General features: G+C 42.3%; 2 protein-coding genes across 2 annotated transcripts; both read right to left on the bottom strand.

Moving 5' to 3' along the window:
• Positions 1–6,102: 6,102 nt before the first annotated feature.
• LOC306912523 (7-alpha-hydroxycholest-4-en-3-one 12-alpha-hydroxylase-like) lies at positions 6,103–7,835 on the bottom strand. Its single transcript, XM_079488814.1, has one exon. The coding sequence runs from the start codon at positions 7,739–7,741 to the stop codon at positions 6,272–6,274; it is 1,470 nt and encodes a 489-aa protein (XP_079344940.1). The 5' UTR covers positions 7,742–7,835; the 3' UTR covers positions 6,103–6,271.
• A 6,312-nt stretch (positions 7,836–14,147) lies between these two features.
• On the bottom strand, positions 14,148–15,768 carry LOC306912527 (7-alpha-hydroxycholest-4-en-3-one 12-alpha-hydroxylase-like). The gene has a single exon (XM_079488818.1). The coding sequence runs from the start codon at positions 15,651–15,653 to the stop codon at positions 14,331–14,333; it is 1,323 nt and encodes a 440-aa protein (XP_079344944.1). The 5' UTR covers positions 15,654–15,768; the 3' UTR covers positions 14,148–14,330.
• Positions 15,769–16,568: the final 800 nt, after the last annotated feature.

Genomic DNA, 16,568 nt, shown 5'->3' with positions numbered 1-16,568 from the left:
GTGGCTAGGCTAGCTAGTTTCTTGGGACATTTGTGGTCGTAGTGACTACATCTGTCATTAAAAAAATATATTCTTTCAGCGATTTTCTTAGTTTTAAGGGTAACTGTTGTATAATTGCAATATTACACTCGAGGGTGTGGGTTAACGTGATTATTGCCACTTCAGTGATGCTTGCGGAACTCCACTTCGTCTCGTTCCTCACCGCATCCCTGTCGTGGCAATAATCACGTTAACCCACACCCTCTCGTGTAATATTGCTTAAGTGACCAGCTCATGAACAAACACTATTTCTGAATGACTGAGACCTTTTGTAAAGTAATCGCTTCTGGAAAATAACAGAAGACATGTATGATGTAACACATTATTGTCTCCACCAGGCCGAAGCCGAAGGCATGGGGAGAGAATATGTTTTGCACTCCGTCCGTGTGTGTGTGTGTGTGTGTGTGTGTGTGTGTGTGTGTGTGTGTGCGCGCACGTTTGTCCGTCCGTCTGTTAACAGCTAATCTCCGTCACCGTTAACCCGGTCGATGCCAAATTTTGCACACACACTCCCTGGATGCCAACTATTAACCTCTGCCCCAAACTTTCCAGAACGGCCTGTTATAGCGCCACCAGGAGGCTGACTTTGGAAAAACTTTTTTTTTTATATTACTCCTCCAGATTCTGTCCAAAAACCCTGCAAATCGTTACACACTAGCTATCTCTATAGTCATGTGTTCAAGACGGATCAGTCCGATATTTCCGATTCCATCCTAATTGGCTAACATTGGCTTTCAAAGTTTGCAGGATTGGCACGTTTTGAACAAAAATCCTCAAATCATGAACGGAGCGTGCAATTTACGTGAAATCTTTCACAGACTTTCCTAATAGGCTGAGGAATATATCCCACCCTTTTCACATTGGCCTGTTATGGCACCACCAACAGGTGGATTTTTACAAAACACATTTTTAGAACAAAATGCCTCAAATCATCCAATTGCCATCCAAGGCGTAAGAAGAAATGTCACCCTTTTCACATTGGCCTATTATAGCGCCACCAGGAGGCCACAACCTGACCTGCTCTGGTGGAGACCTGTGCCCCGGCCGAGGCGACTTTTTCTAGTTGTCTGCTGTGTTGCTTTTCGATGTGTACACTGTGTAATTTTATAGAGGTATGGTATCTAAAGAGCACAAAGCACCTTTTTGAACGTACCAAGTATCGCGAGACTTCTCACCGTTTCCTGTCCGTCAGTCAAATCTCGCGATACCTCCGAGCCAGAAACGCTACCTGCTGCTGTTTAGATCCTCAAATAAAATTATATATTGTGCATTCTGTGCAAATCGAAAATGATTAGAAAACAACCTGTGATATGTCTTCTTTTATATATTCCTGAACAAATTATATTCACTGCCATGTATGAGTCCAGTGTGAGTTTTGGCTCCCTGAAAGTGTCCATGAAAGTGTCATGGCGCAGCCCACTCACGTGACCATTGCCTTTCCTTCTCAAAGCTTCCTTGGTCAGGTTCAGGTCAGGTTGAAGCTGTGTGTGTGTGTGTGTGTGTGTGTGTGTGTGTGTGTGTGTGTGTGTGTGTGTGCGTGCGTGCGTGCGTGCGTGCGTGCGTGCGTGCGTGCGTGCGTGCGTGCGTGTGTGTGGTGTGGTGTCAGTGTTGGACTTATGCCACCACCTGGCACCTACTGGTGGGGAGTTGTTATTGAGGTGGGTCATTGTGCATCATAATTATTGTCTCCACCAGGTCGAAGGCATGGGGAGAGAGTATGGTTTGCACTCTGTCTGTCTGTCTGTCTGTCTGTCTGTCTGTTTGTCTGTCTGTCTGTCTGTCTGTCTGTCTGTCCGTCCATCCGTGTGTGTGTGTGTGTGTGTGTGTGTCCGTCCATCCATCTGTCCGTCCGTTACCAGCTAATCTCCGGCACCGTTAACCCAGTCGATGCCAAACTTTGCACACACACTCCCTGCTTGCTTATTATAAAGAGCTGGTGAGACAGGGGGATCCCTGTTATTGAACACTCTATAGCTATTACTATTATGATTATTATCATAATATAGCGCTATTTAACTCTCATTTTAACAAAACAAACATCACTTACTGCACCTTTAGAGTTATAGAAAAGCTGATTCTGCTCATTTATGTTTTATTAGATTTTTAGTTTGTTCAATTATCTTTTTTTTTTTTTTTTTTTACATAAAAGAGGGACAGATGCTTGTGTGTGTGTGTGTGTGTGTGTGTGTGTGTGTGTGTGTGTGTGTGTGTGTGTGTGTGTGTGTGTGTGTTCAAGAGCACATCATTTGAGGTTTCTCCCGTAAAAGGTTTTTCTTATTCTTGCCACCGTTGCCAAGCGTTTGGGGGAATGTTGGGTCTCGGTAGAGATCCGGATCTGCTTTTCGTGTAGTGTCTTGAGACAACTTACTGTGATTTAGTCAGCAGTCAGCACTATATAAATTATATTTATTAATTGATTGATGGTAATTCCAGTCTTGTGTCAGATGATGTATTATTTGCATTTTAAATTGCCTTCACTGTGCAACAATCAAAGCATAGTTTGTGCACTTGATGAATTCTTTTGTGATGAATTCCTGTTCTGTCTATAGAAGTGTCTATTTGTACGTCTCTAAATGTTTTGATGATTTGAACATGGTGGACCCTGTTGGAAACAAGTGTAATGCTTAATTGGGTCGTCCACTCACAGTTAACAGCCTTTGTATTGAGTTTGTGCTTGAAATGTACTGTAATTCTGCAAACTGTTAATAAATTCTTCAATCAATCAATCAATCAATCACTATTGCAAGAAACTAGGGGTTTTTCATGATTCTGAATCCATTCCAAGCATTAGTTTTGCACGAAGAACACTCCTTGGCCTAAATTCGGCCATAGGCACTTGCCCAAATGTGATGAAGTCATCACATTTGTGATGACGGCTATATGGCCGATTGCACGTGTTTTTCGTGCAAAACTAATGCTTGGAATGGATTCAGAATCATGAAAACCCCCTAGTTTGGCATGTCACATGCTACTTAAAAGCATAATGAAATTTAGAAAATGTTGCCTTATATAGGTTTTCTATGGTGTGGTCACATATACTGTAACTGGCATTAAGCTACTGATTTGGAAGAGTCATCATCCCAAAATATAAGAGACATGTAGGAATACAAAAATATCACCCGTGTGAAGTGAGGGGCGCTAATATATTAAAGTCTAACTCATGTTGATTAGATGATGTAATGGTAATGTAAAACAAACGGTGCCAACAAACATTAAACTCCATTAACAATAAAGAGACAATATGACATAATGAGGCACATTATGGCGTATATTTTCCCTTCATTGTCATTGGCGCTTACAAAACAAACATTGAACTAAAGACAAACATTAAACCTGTATATAGGAGGGCTAGCGCCCCTCAAAAATATAAACATTTTCGTCTGAAATTTCTTTATTAGGAACAATCCCTTGAGATGAACCATCTCGTTTTCAAGGGGGTCCGCGATTCACAAAGTACACTTCATACATAAAGACACTTTTTACAGACAACCAGACAAAAACAAGACAAGACAAAACAATACAATTCATAAATAAACAAACAGGAAAAACAAAAAACAAAAACAAAACAACATTTCACATAACATGGACATAACGTAGACATAACACATGGATCATTGCATCATGGATCTATTACAGTGATGATTAGTGAAAACATGAACAGGTAGTCTCAAGATGAGAGGACAGCATAGTTTTAAACAAATGAAAAGATGTTATTGAACGTATATATGGACAGGTAGATTGTTCCAGTCATAAGGAGCTTTGAACATGAATGATTTTTTGCCAACTGATGTGGGTATGTTAAAGTAAATCTGTGAGCAATGTCTAAGTTGATGTGTAGAAGTGTATGGTATCATAAGCTGTTTTAAATACTGTGGATAATTGAAATAAATGCATTTAAAGATGAACTGCAGCCAGTGCTGGTGTCTTCTTGAGGTGGGAGATGGTAAGTTGAGGTTTTCGTACAAGGTACAGTGGTGGGTCAAATATGGGCAGTCAAGGACAAATCTTTACGGTCACCTTAGGTGGTACCGATTCATGAAAATAGCAGTGTGCAGGATTTTTCTTCATGAACATATTCCATTCCCGTGGCCTACTTGAACTTGGGAAATTTGGTATATAGTCTGTTTTTATTGGCCTAAAATATTTTCTACACACATTAATGAATCCACTTGCTGACCAGCTGTTGGTATTAATCAAAATCTTTATAAGGGTGTGAACCTACCATTAACATCCTATATTAGGCAAAAATGTCAAACTTTCCTTATGCTTTAAGTAGCATGTGGATTCATGAATGTATGTATATAGACAATATTTTAGGCCAATAAAAAAAAGTCTATATTCAAAATGTTGTACTTTAAACAAAAGAAGCCTGTTGGCTGCCGGACTACCCTCCAGTGGTCCAGGGATCACCAGTTGAAAACCCCCTGAATATAGTATGTTGGATCTAACCCGGAATCTCAAGCTTGATTTATGGTGTTGCTTGTGTGACCAGGGCGGCAGCCGGCAGGGCACTTAGGCCCTGAAACAGAATACCAGACTATACGCCACCCTGGGACTTTCACCCAGAGAATATAATATAATGCACAATACAGCTGAATACCCAGCCACAGGTTTAAATAAAGAGGAGCAGAGACGTGTTTTTCCAGTACAAATATATATTTTATTTAGGCTCAGGGCAGAATACTTAGAGCGAAAATACATCGCATGGATGCAACTTAAAATGTCATCAGTCACTATAGCTTCATAATAGTACCAGTACAGTCAGGGGTGCAGTGGTGTCTACACAGGAGGAAGCCAGGGAGTGAGGGAGGTGAGGGGAAATGTAATAGTTTCACCGCCACCAAACGAGCGCAGTGTCACACTTCATTCACACTCACTGTAAAGCACAAAAATAAAAATACACAAAGTTAGAAAAGGAGTTGCACTAACATGCACTAACCCCAATGAGAAAACCTTGAATGATTACTGTTGCAGATTTACAGATTTAGGAATCGTAAAAACATAATACCATAAATGAAACAGCATGATAACTATTTTGTACCATTTACAGCATTGTATGATTGTATATGGCAAGTGCAAAATGCAATAACTGTGAAAACAAAGACCAGCATGACTATTTGTATCCAATTCCATTAGACAACTTTAAAACCCTGCATAGAATCACTTTACAGACATTAAAAACACTTGACCAAAAGCCCAACCATTACCACCATTGCTATAGTTTCAAAGTACAACTTCAAACATGTTGTAGATGCTCGTCTCATTTTTAAGATCTTAAATGGACTTGCACCTCCACCACTGAAACAGTTCATAGATCGAAGGGACAGTGGTGACAGAGCAACAAGGGCAACTACCAGAGGGGACAGCGAAGTGCCAAATAGACGTAGTGTGTAATCATGAGTAATTAATAATTATCATCCCTATTTATCACTGGTGTCATTTCTCACTTTACTCTGCGGTTGTTCTGTCCCCTGTGCAATGTTTTATTGTTCTTGTATTGTATGTGTTTTTGTATGTTATTATTTTTTTGTATTTATGTTTTTTTATTGTTCATACCAGCAGCAGTTGGTCACAACATACAATATCTCACCTATATACACACACACACACACACACACACACACACACACACACACACACACACACGGAGAAAATAGAAATTAGGGGGTACAAACATTTTGTTTTTCCCCTAGCGGACGACCTCCTGCCTGCCGCCCACACCCCCCTCCCTCCACCTGACAGTACAAAGTACAAAATGAGAATAGCTCTGTTCATCATCGGCACTCCTTCCAGTATGTATGTATAGTTATCATTTTTAAGAGCCTGCTCAGGGACTACAGATGTAAATTAGCTTATGGCTAACTCTGGCACATTTACATGGATGTGAAAACTGACATGTTGATTGAGCATTAATTGTCCCTGTCAAATAAATATTGGAAATGAGCATAATTCTGTATAAACAAAAATGGAGTTGATAAATAATAATAAAGTCCAAGAGGGATAAGCACTTGCATCTCGAGGAAAATAAATCCACGTACAATGATGAAGAAGGTACACGGTCTATAGCTTCCAGTAGAAAAGTTTATTCATATTAAAATGTACAAACAATGTTGTTTATCAAAAGACAGATTACAGTTATAAGAAAAGCCAGTACAGAAATCATTCTCACACGATTCATTTTATCAAGCAAAAGTAAACAATGGGAGATATGGCACTTTTGTGATTTATAGGATTAGAATCTGAGCCTGTACCTGAACTGAATGTCTCTGATAAGGTGATTGGCTCCAAAACCCAGATGTTTGATGCCAATATCATGCATCTCCTCATCTGGCCTTTTCAGCTCCAAGTCAAAGTATATCAACATGAGGAAAATTAACTGCTTCAGCTCGTTGGTGGCAAATAATCGCCCAGGACACATGGTGACCCCAGCTCCCCACGGCATGTTATAATACTTCAGCTTCTTCCCTGCTTTGTAAAAATCTGTTTTCCTGCTCCCATCTAGGTTTAGAAAGCGGTCATATTTGAATGAAAGGGGCTCGGGGTATACCTCTGGGTCTGTCTGAACAGCTGTGTAAGGGAAAAGAGCCACTATGTCACCCTTACGAATGGCGTACTCGCATCCATCCGCCATCTCCAGGGTCATGTCCTGAAGCACAGCTCTGTGTAGTATTGGTGTGCCAGACATTCGGAGGGTCTCCTCCACGGCACTGTCCAAGACTGGTGTTCTCATCAGCATGTCTTGGGTCAGGTCGATGAGAGGACCACCGCGCTTTACTTCTTGCCCAGTTTCTCGCAGAACCTCCTCTACTTCTGCCTTGACGGCCTTCATGGCTTCGGGATGCTTCATGAGGTAGAGGAGCAGCCAAAAGGCACAGGGTCCTGCGTTGACCTGGGATAACCACAAGAGGACGACCATGTACCGGTCTTGCATAGACTCTTTCATCCCATGCTCCTCACACAGTTGTTGCTGTTCCCGCACCCAGCCGCTGATATTGTCCTTAGCCTTGAGCTTCTGCACAGACAGAGTACTCCTGAACAGTTCTAACAGCCTCTCTGCCTCCCTCTTCTCACCAGGTGACAGCCCACCAAAGATCAGTTTGGGAAAGAGCTGGTCATATTCGCGAAACTCATAAAACAGAGCAAGATATCCGACCCTAAAGACGATGTTATAGCTGTACATAGATAGTCCATCCTCCACCCAGTCCTTTTGCTCATCACCAAGGCTATGCAGTATTAGGTCCTTCATACTCCTCATGGCTTGTGTGATTACCAACAATACATCCCCCATTAGGTACTTGCTGTGGGGAAAGGTCTGATCATACTCAGTTGATTCATATCCAAACATTCTGTATAACACCTGGCCAATAAATATTTTAAAGTCTAGTTTTGTGCGGGCCTCCTTAAAAACAGCCCCAAAGGACAGGGGGTCCATGATAAACGTGTAGTAAGACCCTCCCAGCTGTACCGTGAAAATGTCCCCATACTCCTGCTTCATCCTCTCCAGAAAAGTTGCCATGTCCCTGCGAAACTCTAGGGCATGGCCCAGCCGGAAGGGTCCCCTATCCAAAGGTGGCTCTCTGGGGCGCCGCTGACGGAATACCCCTAGATAATACAACCCTCCGAGTAGACAGGCCAGCAAAGCAAACGGGATCGACAGCAGGACGGCCATGACTCCCTCCTCTTGCAACAGTGCAAACAACATGGTCTGATCAGGTCAGGCTCAACTTTCATGTGTGGGGAAAAAACAAACTGTGCTCCTCTCCCTTGTGATTTCCAGTAATTAAGAACCAGCTAGCTTTTAGGCTTATAGTTTTACACACAGGTGTTTTCAATACTCTTGCTGATTAGTGATTACCTCTAGTCAGGTTCAAGGAAGCTTTGAGAAGGAAAGGACATGGTCACGTCACGTGACTGGGCTGCGCCATGACACTTTCATGGATGCTTTCATGGGAGCCAAATTACACCCGGAAGTTGCAGAATGCACTGGAGTCAATGAGCTCAGTGACCAGCACAAACATTATTTTTGAATGACAGACTTTTTGTAAAGTAATCGCTTCTGGAAAATAACAGAAGACATGTATGATGTAACACATTGTCTCCACCAGGCCGAAGGCATGGGGAGAGAGTATGTTTTGCACTCCGTCCGTCCGTGTGTGTGTGTGTGTGTGTGTGTTTTTTTCTATGGTGTGGTCACATATACTGTAACTGGCATTCATTAAGCTACTGATTTGGAAGAGTCATCATCCCAAAATATAAACTAGACATGTAGGAATAGAAAGATCTCACCCGTGTGAAGTGAGGGGCGCCGCCGCTAATATATTAAAGTCTAACTCATGTTGATTAGGTGATGTAATGGTGATGTAAAACAAACGGTGCCAACACAAACATTAAACGCCATTAACATTAAAGAGACAATATAACATAATGAGGCACATTATGGCGTATATTTTCCCTTAATTGTCAAAGGTGTTTACAAAACAAACATTGAACTAAAGACAAACATTAAACCTGTATATAGGAGGGGCTAGCGCCCCTCAAAAATACAAACATTTTACGGTCACCTTAGGTGGTACCGATTCATGAAAATAGCAGTGTGCAGGATTTTTCTTCATGAACATATTCCATTCCCGTGGCCTACTTGAACTTTTACCATAGTCCGGCAGTCGGGGTTGTGGAGTGGGAAATTTGGTATATAGTCTTTTTATTGGTCTAAAATATTGTCTACACATATTCATGAATCCACTTGCTGACCGGCTGTTGGTATTAAGCAATTTTTTATAGGGGTGTAACCTACCATTAACATCCTATATTAGGCAAACATTTCAAACTTTCCTTATGCTTTAAGTAGCATGTGGATTCATGAATGTATGTATATAGACAATATTTTAGGCCAATAAAAGTCTATATTCAAAATTTTGCACTTTAAACAAAATAAGCCTGTTGGCTGCCGGACCACCCTCCAGTGGTCCAGGGATCACCAGTTGAAAACCCCCTGAATATAGTATGTTGGATCTAACCCGGATTCTCAAGCTTGATTTATGGTGTTGCTTGTGTGACCAGGGCAGCAGCCAGCAGGGCACTTAGGCCCTGAAACAGAATACCAGACTATACGCCACCCTGGGACTTTTGTCGTATATTACAAAGCCACATTACGATGAAATATCCATATAATGTTGTATAATGTCATGTTGTTGTGCAGGACAAACCTTCACTAGCTGAGTTCCTGCATGTAAGTTCTGAGAGGCTTGATATTAGCTGGCCCACAGACACATTCCAAGGAGGGCCTATGTGATCAGTTGAAAAGGTCTGCTATGAAATTGTAAAGGCTATTGTATTGAACCGTGGATACCATTGTGTTAATAATCTATAGAAGTGACCATCTACTTAGTATGCGGTGGTCTGGGGACGCACATGCACATGCGTACACACATACAAGGGCGTTGGGGTGCACACCCTACATGCACTATTTGGGGAGAATTATAAAGAGGGTCTCAAATGTGCGGAGATCCAGAGAATCCAGTGAGAATCCACAGAATCCAGTCAGAGAGGTCAGTCGAGAATCCAGTCAGTCAGAGTGAGATCTGTAGCCAGGTTCCAGATGAGGTCGGGGACTGCTATATGGGACTGCTCTAGGATGGCTCTGGAGTTGACTGATCATGAATTTGGTAACTAAGCTTTGTCCTTAATAAAATGATACAGAAATAAGGACATGCCTGGCCTCTCCAATCATTTATGCAACAGGGTAAAAAGTGCTTCCTAGACACTCAATATATGACAAATAATGGCAATACACTACAAATAATGGCGAGCTAGATCGTGGCCTCATTGTTCGCGCTCGGGGGGCAGTCTCTGCTCCTCGGGGACGGATTGAGGAAAAGAACTTTGTTTTGTCACGGGGTGTGTCTGGGAGTGCTTGAACTTGTTGTTTAGGTGGTTGGAAGGCCATGACATCTTGTAGGGATTCAGATTATTGGAATTGGGGATTTAAGTTTAGTTCAGTCTGCTCGGCGGGGACCGTCATCGTCTCTGCTACGGCTACGGTCAACCAGCGGCTTTCAGCAGTGGTGTGCGTCGTCATCACCATGGTTTTCATCACCACGGCAGCAGACGGCCGGAGAGAGGGGCTGCAGTCAGGGGTCAGCGAGCACCACCAGCGTCACCTCTTCAGCAGCGATCGTGAGGGGGGTCCGTTCTACTCTGCTCGGCTCGGCGATTCAGTGTTCAAAGGGAGGCGTTCATCGGCCACGGACACCGAGAGGAGGAGGCTCGGCTCAATTCAACAGATCTACAGGCTCCCAGCAACGCATCACTTTGCAGCATGGGTTTCTGCCTTGCAGTGGCCTACATTGTAGAGAGTTGCAGTGGCTTTGCGTGCCTCAGCGTCAACTTCTCATTTTCAGTCATTTTGTCATGACTGAAAGGGGGGAGATGGAGAAGTCAGTTCAGTTTGGGAGAGAGGACAGCTCGACAACAACTGTGCGGTGCATCAGGGCACTGCATCATGCATACAACCTGTTGGCATGGACAGCCTCATTTGGCCATGCTGGCTGAAGGAACAGTCGACGTGAGATAACGAGAGGGGCAACGTTGCAGAAGAATCTTTATATCAGATGAATATCGTTACATCTGATTTCAAATGTGTGTCTGTGTTTGTCTAATTCAACATAATAGGCATGTATGTTGATGGTTTTGTCGTAGGGCATTTGAATTAGAGAAATTGACTTGATGGGGATGAATATGCCTAGATTTGGGAAAATGAATAATAATGTGTACCGGAATAATATTAGTAGATGTCTCTTTGTTAGACGAGAGGTAGTGGCCCTGCCGTACGCTTAAGTGTAATCCGTCCTAAGATTAGATAAAGGGCGTATTGTTATTCAACTAAATTTGTGAATGGGGAAAAGTCAATGAAGGTATTTGGCCAAGACTGTGGAATTATCTATTGTTATGTAGATTACTCTGTTTTTTGACGTATATGTGTTGGAAGTTGATCTGTGAATTAGCTGCATGTTGTGAGGGATTAATGCTGATACTCAGATGTGATTTGTACCGTTATCGTTCATTGGGTTGAAAATAGTGGGGTTGTATCTGATGTTATCTGATGTTTTTCCCCGGCCTTGGAAATATGGAGGGTTGAAATAATGTATGGATAATTTCTGCATGTCCTAAAGGAGAACTAAACTTTTGAGGGTCAATAGTATTGGATGATTATAGCTATAATTTAGTCATGACATTAACTGAAGCTAGGTGTTTTAGATGTCACGATTGAAAGGTTATAACACACATTGATCTATAATTGGAGTGCTTTTGAGTAAAAGCAAAAGGGGTTGGAGAAGCGACAATGTATTGTGTTAAGTGTCAGATATGTGTACTAATCATTGATGCCATTATTCATGTTTGAGTTATGTGATTGTTGAAAGTGATAGGGATTATACTACAGAGAAGTTATTGGGGTGTAAACGATTTTTACTGTGTTTTTGTGTTAAAATGAAATGAAATGAAATGAAATGAGATGAAATGAGATGAAATGAAATGTAATGAAGTAAACACAGAGAGAGTCAAGCATACTGATGATGAGGATGTAAATGTAATGAAGATCACTGGTGATGATTTTATGTAATTTGAATGCTGGAAACTTTTGAGGGTATTTTTGGATTCTATTGTAATTGTGTGATTTCTTTGAATTGCTGATGTTCCAGTAAGTAAGTCATGTATCGGCCAGAGGGAGGATTCTAATGTGGCTCCTTCCTATGAGTTTTGTGACACATGTTGGCTCATGTGTCAAGGGAGGACCTGTCGTATATTACAAAGCCACATTACGATGAAATATCCATATAATGTTGTATAATGTCATGTTGTTGTGCAGGACAAACCTTCACTAGCTGAGTTCCTGCATGTAAGTTCTGAGAGGCTTGATATTAGCTGGCCCACAGACACATTCCAAGGAGGGCCTATGTGATCAGTTGAAAAGGTCTGCTATGAAATTGTAAAGGCTATTGTATTGAACCGTGGATACCATTGTGTTAATAATCTATAGAAGTGACCATCTACTTAGTATGCGGTGGTCTGGGGACGCACATGCACATGCGTACACACATACAAGGGCGTTGGGGTGCACACCCTACATGCACTATTTGGGGAGAATTATAAAGAGGGTCTCAAATGTGCGGAGATCCAGAGAATCCAGTGAGAATCCACAGAATCCAGTCAGAGAGGTCAGTCGAGAATCCAGTCAGTCAGAGTGAGATCTGTAGCCAGGTTCCAGATGAGGTCGGGGACTGCTATATGGGACTGCTCTAGGATGGCTCTGGAGTTGACTGATCATGAATTTGGTAACTAAGCTTTGTCCTTAATAAAATGATACAGAAATAAGGACATGCCTGGCCTCTCCAATCATTTATGCAACAGGGTAAAAAGTGCTTCCTAGACACTCAATATATGACAAATAATGGCAATACACTACACTTTCACCCAGAGAATATAATATAATGCACAATACAGCTGAATACCCAGCCACAGGTTTAAATAAAGAGGAGGAGAGACGTGTTTTTCCAGTACAAATATACATTTTATTTAGGCTCAGGGCAGAATACTTAGAACGAAAATACATCGCATGGATGCAACTTAAAATGTCATCAGTCACTATAGCTTCATAATATTACCAGTACAGTCAGGGGTGCAGTGGTGTCCACACAGGAGGAAGCCAGGGAGTGAGGGAGGTGAGGGGAAATGTAATAGTTTCACCGCCACCAAACGAGCGCAGTGTCACACTTCATTCACACTCACTGTAAAGCACAACAATAAAAATACAAAGTTGGAAAAGGAGTTAACATGCACTAACCCCAATGACAAAACCTTGAATGATTAATGTTGCAGATTTAGGAATCGTAAAAACATAATACCATAAATGAAACGGCATGATAACTATTTTGTACCATTGTATATGGCAAGTGCAAAATGCAATAACTGAAAACAAAGACCAGCATGACTATTTGTATCCAATTCCATTATTAGACAACTTTAAAACCCATAGAATCACTTTACAGACATTAAAAACACTTGACCAAAAGCCCAACCATTACCACCATTGCCATATAATTCAAAAGTACAACTTATTTAATTTTGACAGCTTCAAACATTTTGCAGATGCTCGTCTCATTTTTAAGATCTTAAATGGACTTGCACCTCCACCACTGAAACAGTTCATAGATGAAGGGACAGTGGTGATAGAGCAACAAGGGCAACTACCAGAGGGGACAGCGAAGTGCCAAATAGACGTAGTGTGTTTGGTAAAACAGTCTTCTCTGTTAGAGCCTCCCATCACTGGAACAGTCTCCCTACAGAAGTAAGAGAGACCTCCAACTATTTGACCTTCAACTTCAACCTGAAGAGGCGGCTAAAAACAAATCAAATCTGTAATCATGAGTAATTATCAGCCCTATTTATCACTGGTGTCATTTCTCACTTTACTCTGCGGTTGTTCTGTCCCCTGTGCAATGTTTTATTGTTCTTGTATTGTATGCGTTTTTGTATGTATATATTTTTTTTCTTTTTTGTATTTAAGTTTTTTTATTGTTCATACCAGCAGCAGTTGGTCACAACATACAATATCTCACCTATATACACACACACACACACACACACACACACGGGGAGAAAATAGAAATTAGGGGGTACAAACATTTTTAGTTTTTTCCCTAGAGGACGACCTCCTACCTCCCACCCACCCCCACCCCCCCCCCCTCCCTGACAGTGACACTTATTGGAACAATAAAATACAAAAAAAATAGAAATAAACATACAAGTACAAAAATGAGAATAGCTCTGTTCATCATCGGCACTCCTTCCAGTATGTATGTATAGTTATATCATTTCTAAGAGCCTGCTCAGGGACTACAGATGTAAATTAGCTTATGGCTAACTCTGGCACATTTACATGGATGTGAAAACTGACATGTTGATTAATGAGCATTAATTGTCCCTGTCAAATAAATATTGGAAATGAGCATAATACTGTATAAACAAAAATGGAGTCGATAAATATTAGAAATAAAGTCCAAGAGGGATAAGCACTCGGATCTCGAGGAAAAGAAATCCATGTACAATGATGAAGGTACACGGTCTATAGCTTCCAGTAGAAAAGTTTATTCATATTAAAATGTACAAACAATGTTGTTTATCAAAAGACAGACTACAGTTATAAGAAAAGCCAGTACAGAAATTCTCACAGGATTCATTTTATCAAGCAAAAGTGAACAATGAGAGATATGGCACTTTTGTGATTTATAGGATTAGAATCTGAGCCTGTAACTGAACTGAATGTCTCTGCTAGGGTGAAAGCTGGATCCAATATCAGGCTTCTCCTCATCTGGCTTTTTCAAATCCAAGTCAAAGTATATCAACATGAGGAAAATGAACTGCTTCAGCTCGTTGGTGGCAAATAATCGCCCAGGACACATGGTGACCCCACCTCCCCACGGCATGTTAGAATACTTCAGCTTCTTCCCTGCTTTGTAAAAATATGTTTTCCTGCTCCCATCTGGGTTTAGAAAGCGGTCATATTTGAATGAAAGGGGCTCGGGGTATACCTCTGGGTCTGTCTGAACAGCTGTGTAAGGGAAAAGAGCCACTATGTCACCCTCACGAATGGCGTACTCGCGTCCATCCGCCATCTTCAGGGTCATGTCCTGAACCACCTCTCTGTGTAGTAGAGGTGTACCAGACAGTCGGAGGGTCTCCTCCACGGCACTGTCCAGGACTGGTGTTCTCATCAGCATGTCTTGGGTCAGGTCAATGAGAGGACCACCGCGCTTTACTTCTTGCCCAGTTTCTCGCAGAACCTCCTCTACTTCTGCCTTGACGGCCTTCATGGCTTCGGGATGCTTCATGAGGTAGAGGAACAGCCAAGAGGCAATGGGTCCCGCGTTGACCTGGGATAACCACAAGAGGACGACCATGTACCGGTCATGCATAGACTCTTTCATCCCATGCTCCTCACACAGTTGTTGCTGTTCCCGCACCCAGCCACTGATATTGTCCTTAGTCTTGAGCTTCTGCACAGACAGAGTACTCCTGAACAGTTCCAACAGCCTCTCTGCCTCCCTCTTCTCACCAGGTGACAGCCCGCCAAAGAGCAGTTTGGGAAAGAGCTGGTCATATTTACGAAACTCAAAAAACAGAGCAAGATATCCGACCCTAAAGTCAACGTCCTGCATACTCATCATGGCTTGTGTGATTACCAACAATACATCCCCGATTAGGTACCCTCTGTGAGGAAAGGTCTGATCATACTCAGTTGATTCATATCCAAACATTCTGTATAACTCCCGGCCAATACATATTTTAAAGTCTAGTTTTGTGCGGGACTCCTTAAAAACAGCCCCAAAGGACAGGGGGTCCATGAGAAACGTGTAGTAAAACACTCCCAGCTGTACCGTGAAAATGTCCCCATACTCCTGCTTCATCCTGGCATGGCCCAGCCAGGGAATAGGTCCCCTAGCCAAAGGTGGCTCTCCGGGGCGCCGCTGACGTAATGCCCCTTGATAATACAACCCTCCGAGTAGACAGGCCAGCAAAGCAAACAGGATCGACAGCAGGACGCCCATGACTCTCATCTTGCAACAGTGCAAACAGCTAGGGTCTGATCAGGTCAGGCTCAACTTTCATGTGTGGGGGAAAAAACAAACTGTGCTCCTCTCCCTTGTGATTTCCAGTAATTAAGAACCAGCTAGCTTTTAGGCTTATAGTTTTACACAGGTGTTTTCAATACTCTTGCTGATTAGTGATTACCTCTAGTCAGGTTCAAGGAAGCTTTGAGAAGGAAAGGACATGGTCACGTCACGTGACTGGGCTGCGCCATGACACTTTCATGGATGCTTTCATGGGAGCCAAACTACACCCGGAAGTTGCAGAATGCACTGGAGGCACTGGTGGCAGCGGTGGCCGAACGGATAGCGGCGCGGTCTAGATACCGGAAGGTTCCCAGTTCGAATCAGCCGTCCGACACGTTAAAATTACCACCGCTGAAATGCCCTTGAACAAGGCATCAACCACTACGATGAAATGTGTTCTATGAGCAGGGCCTGGCTGGAAACAAGTTCTTGAGCTTAGCCCAGATACCCTGGGTAAATATAGATTTCATTTCATTTCATTTCAGTCAATGAGAGCTCAGTGACCACCACAAACATTATTTTTGAATGACCTTTTGTAAAGTAATCGTTTCTGGAAAATAACAGAAGACATGTATGATGTAACACATTATTGTCTCCACCAGGCCGAACTAAGGCATGGGGAGAGAGTATGTTTTGCACTTCGTCCGTCCGTGTGTGTGTGTGTGAGACGTGTGTGTGTGTGTGTGTGTGTGTGTGTGTGTGTGTGTGTGTGTGTGTGTGTGTGTGTGTGTGTGTGTGTGTGTGTGTGTTTTTTCTATGGTGTGGTCACATATACTGTAACTGGCATTAATTAAGCTACTGATTTGGAAGAGTCATCATCCCAAAATATAAACTAGACATGTAGGAATAGAAAAATCT

Source organism: Electrona antarctica, assembly GCF_951216825.1.
Source record: "Electrona antarctica genome assembly, chromosome: 19".
Taxonomy (NCBI): domain Eukaryota; kingdom Metazoa; phylum Chordata; class Actinopteri; order Myctophiformes; family Myctophidae; genus Electrona; species Electrona antarctica.
The sequence above is the reverse complement of the archived record's forward strand: the minus strand, read 5'-3'. Positions and strand labels throughout refer to the sequence as shown.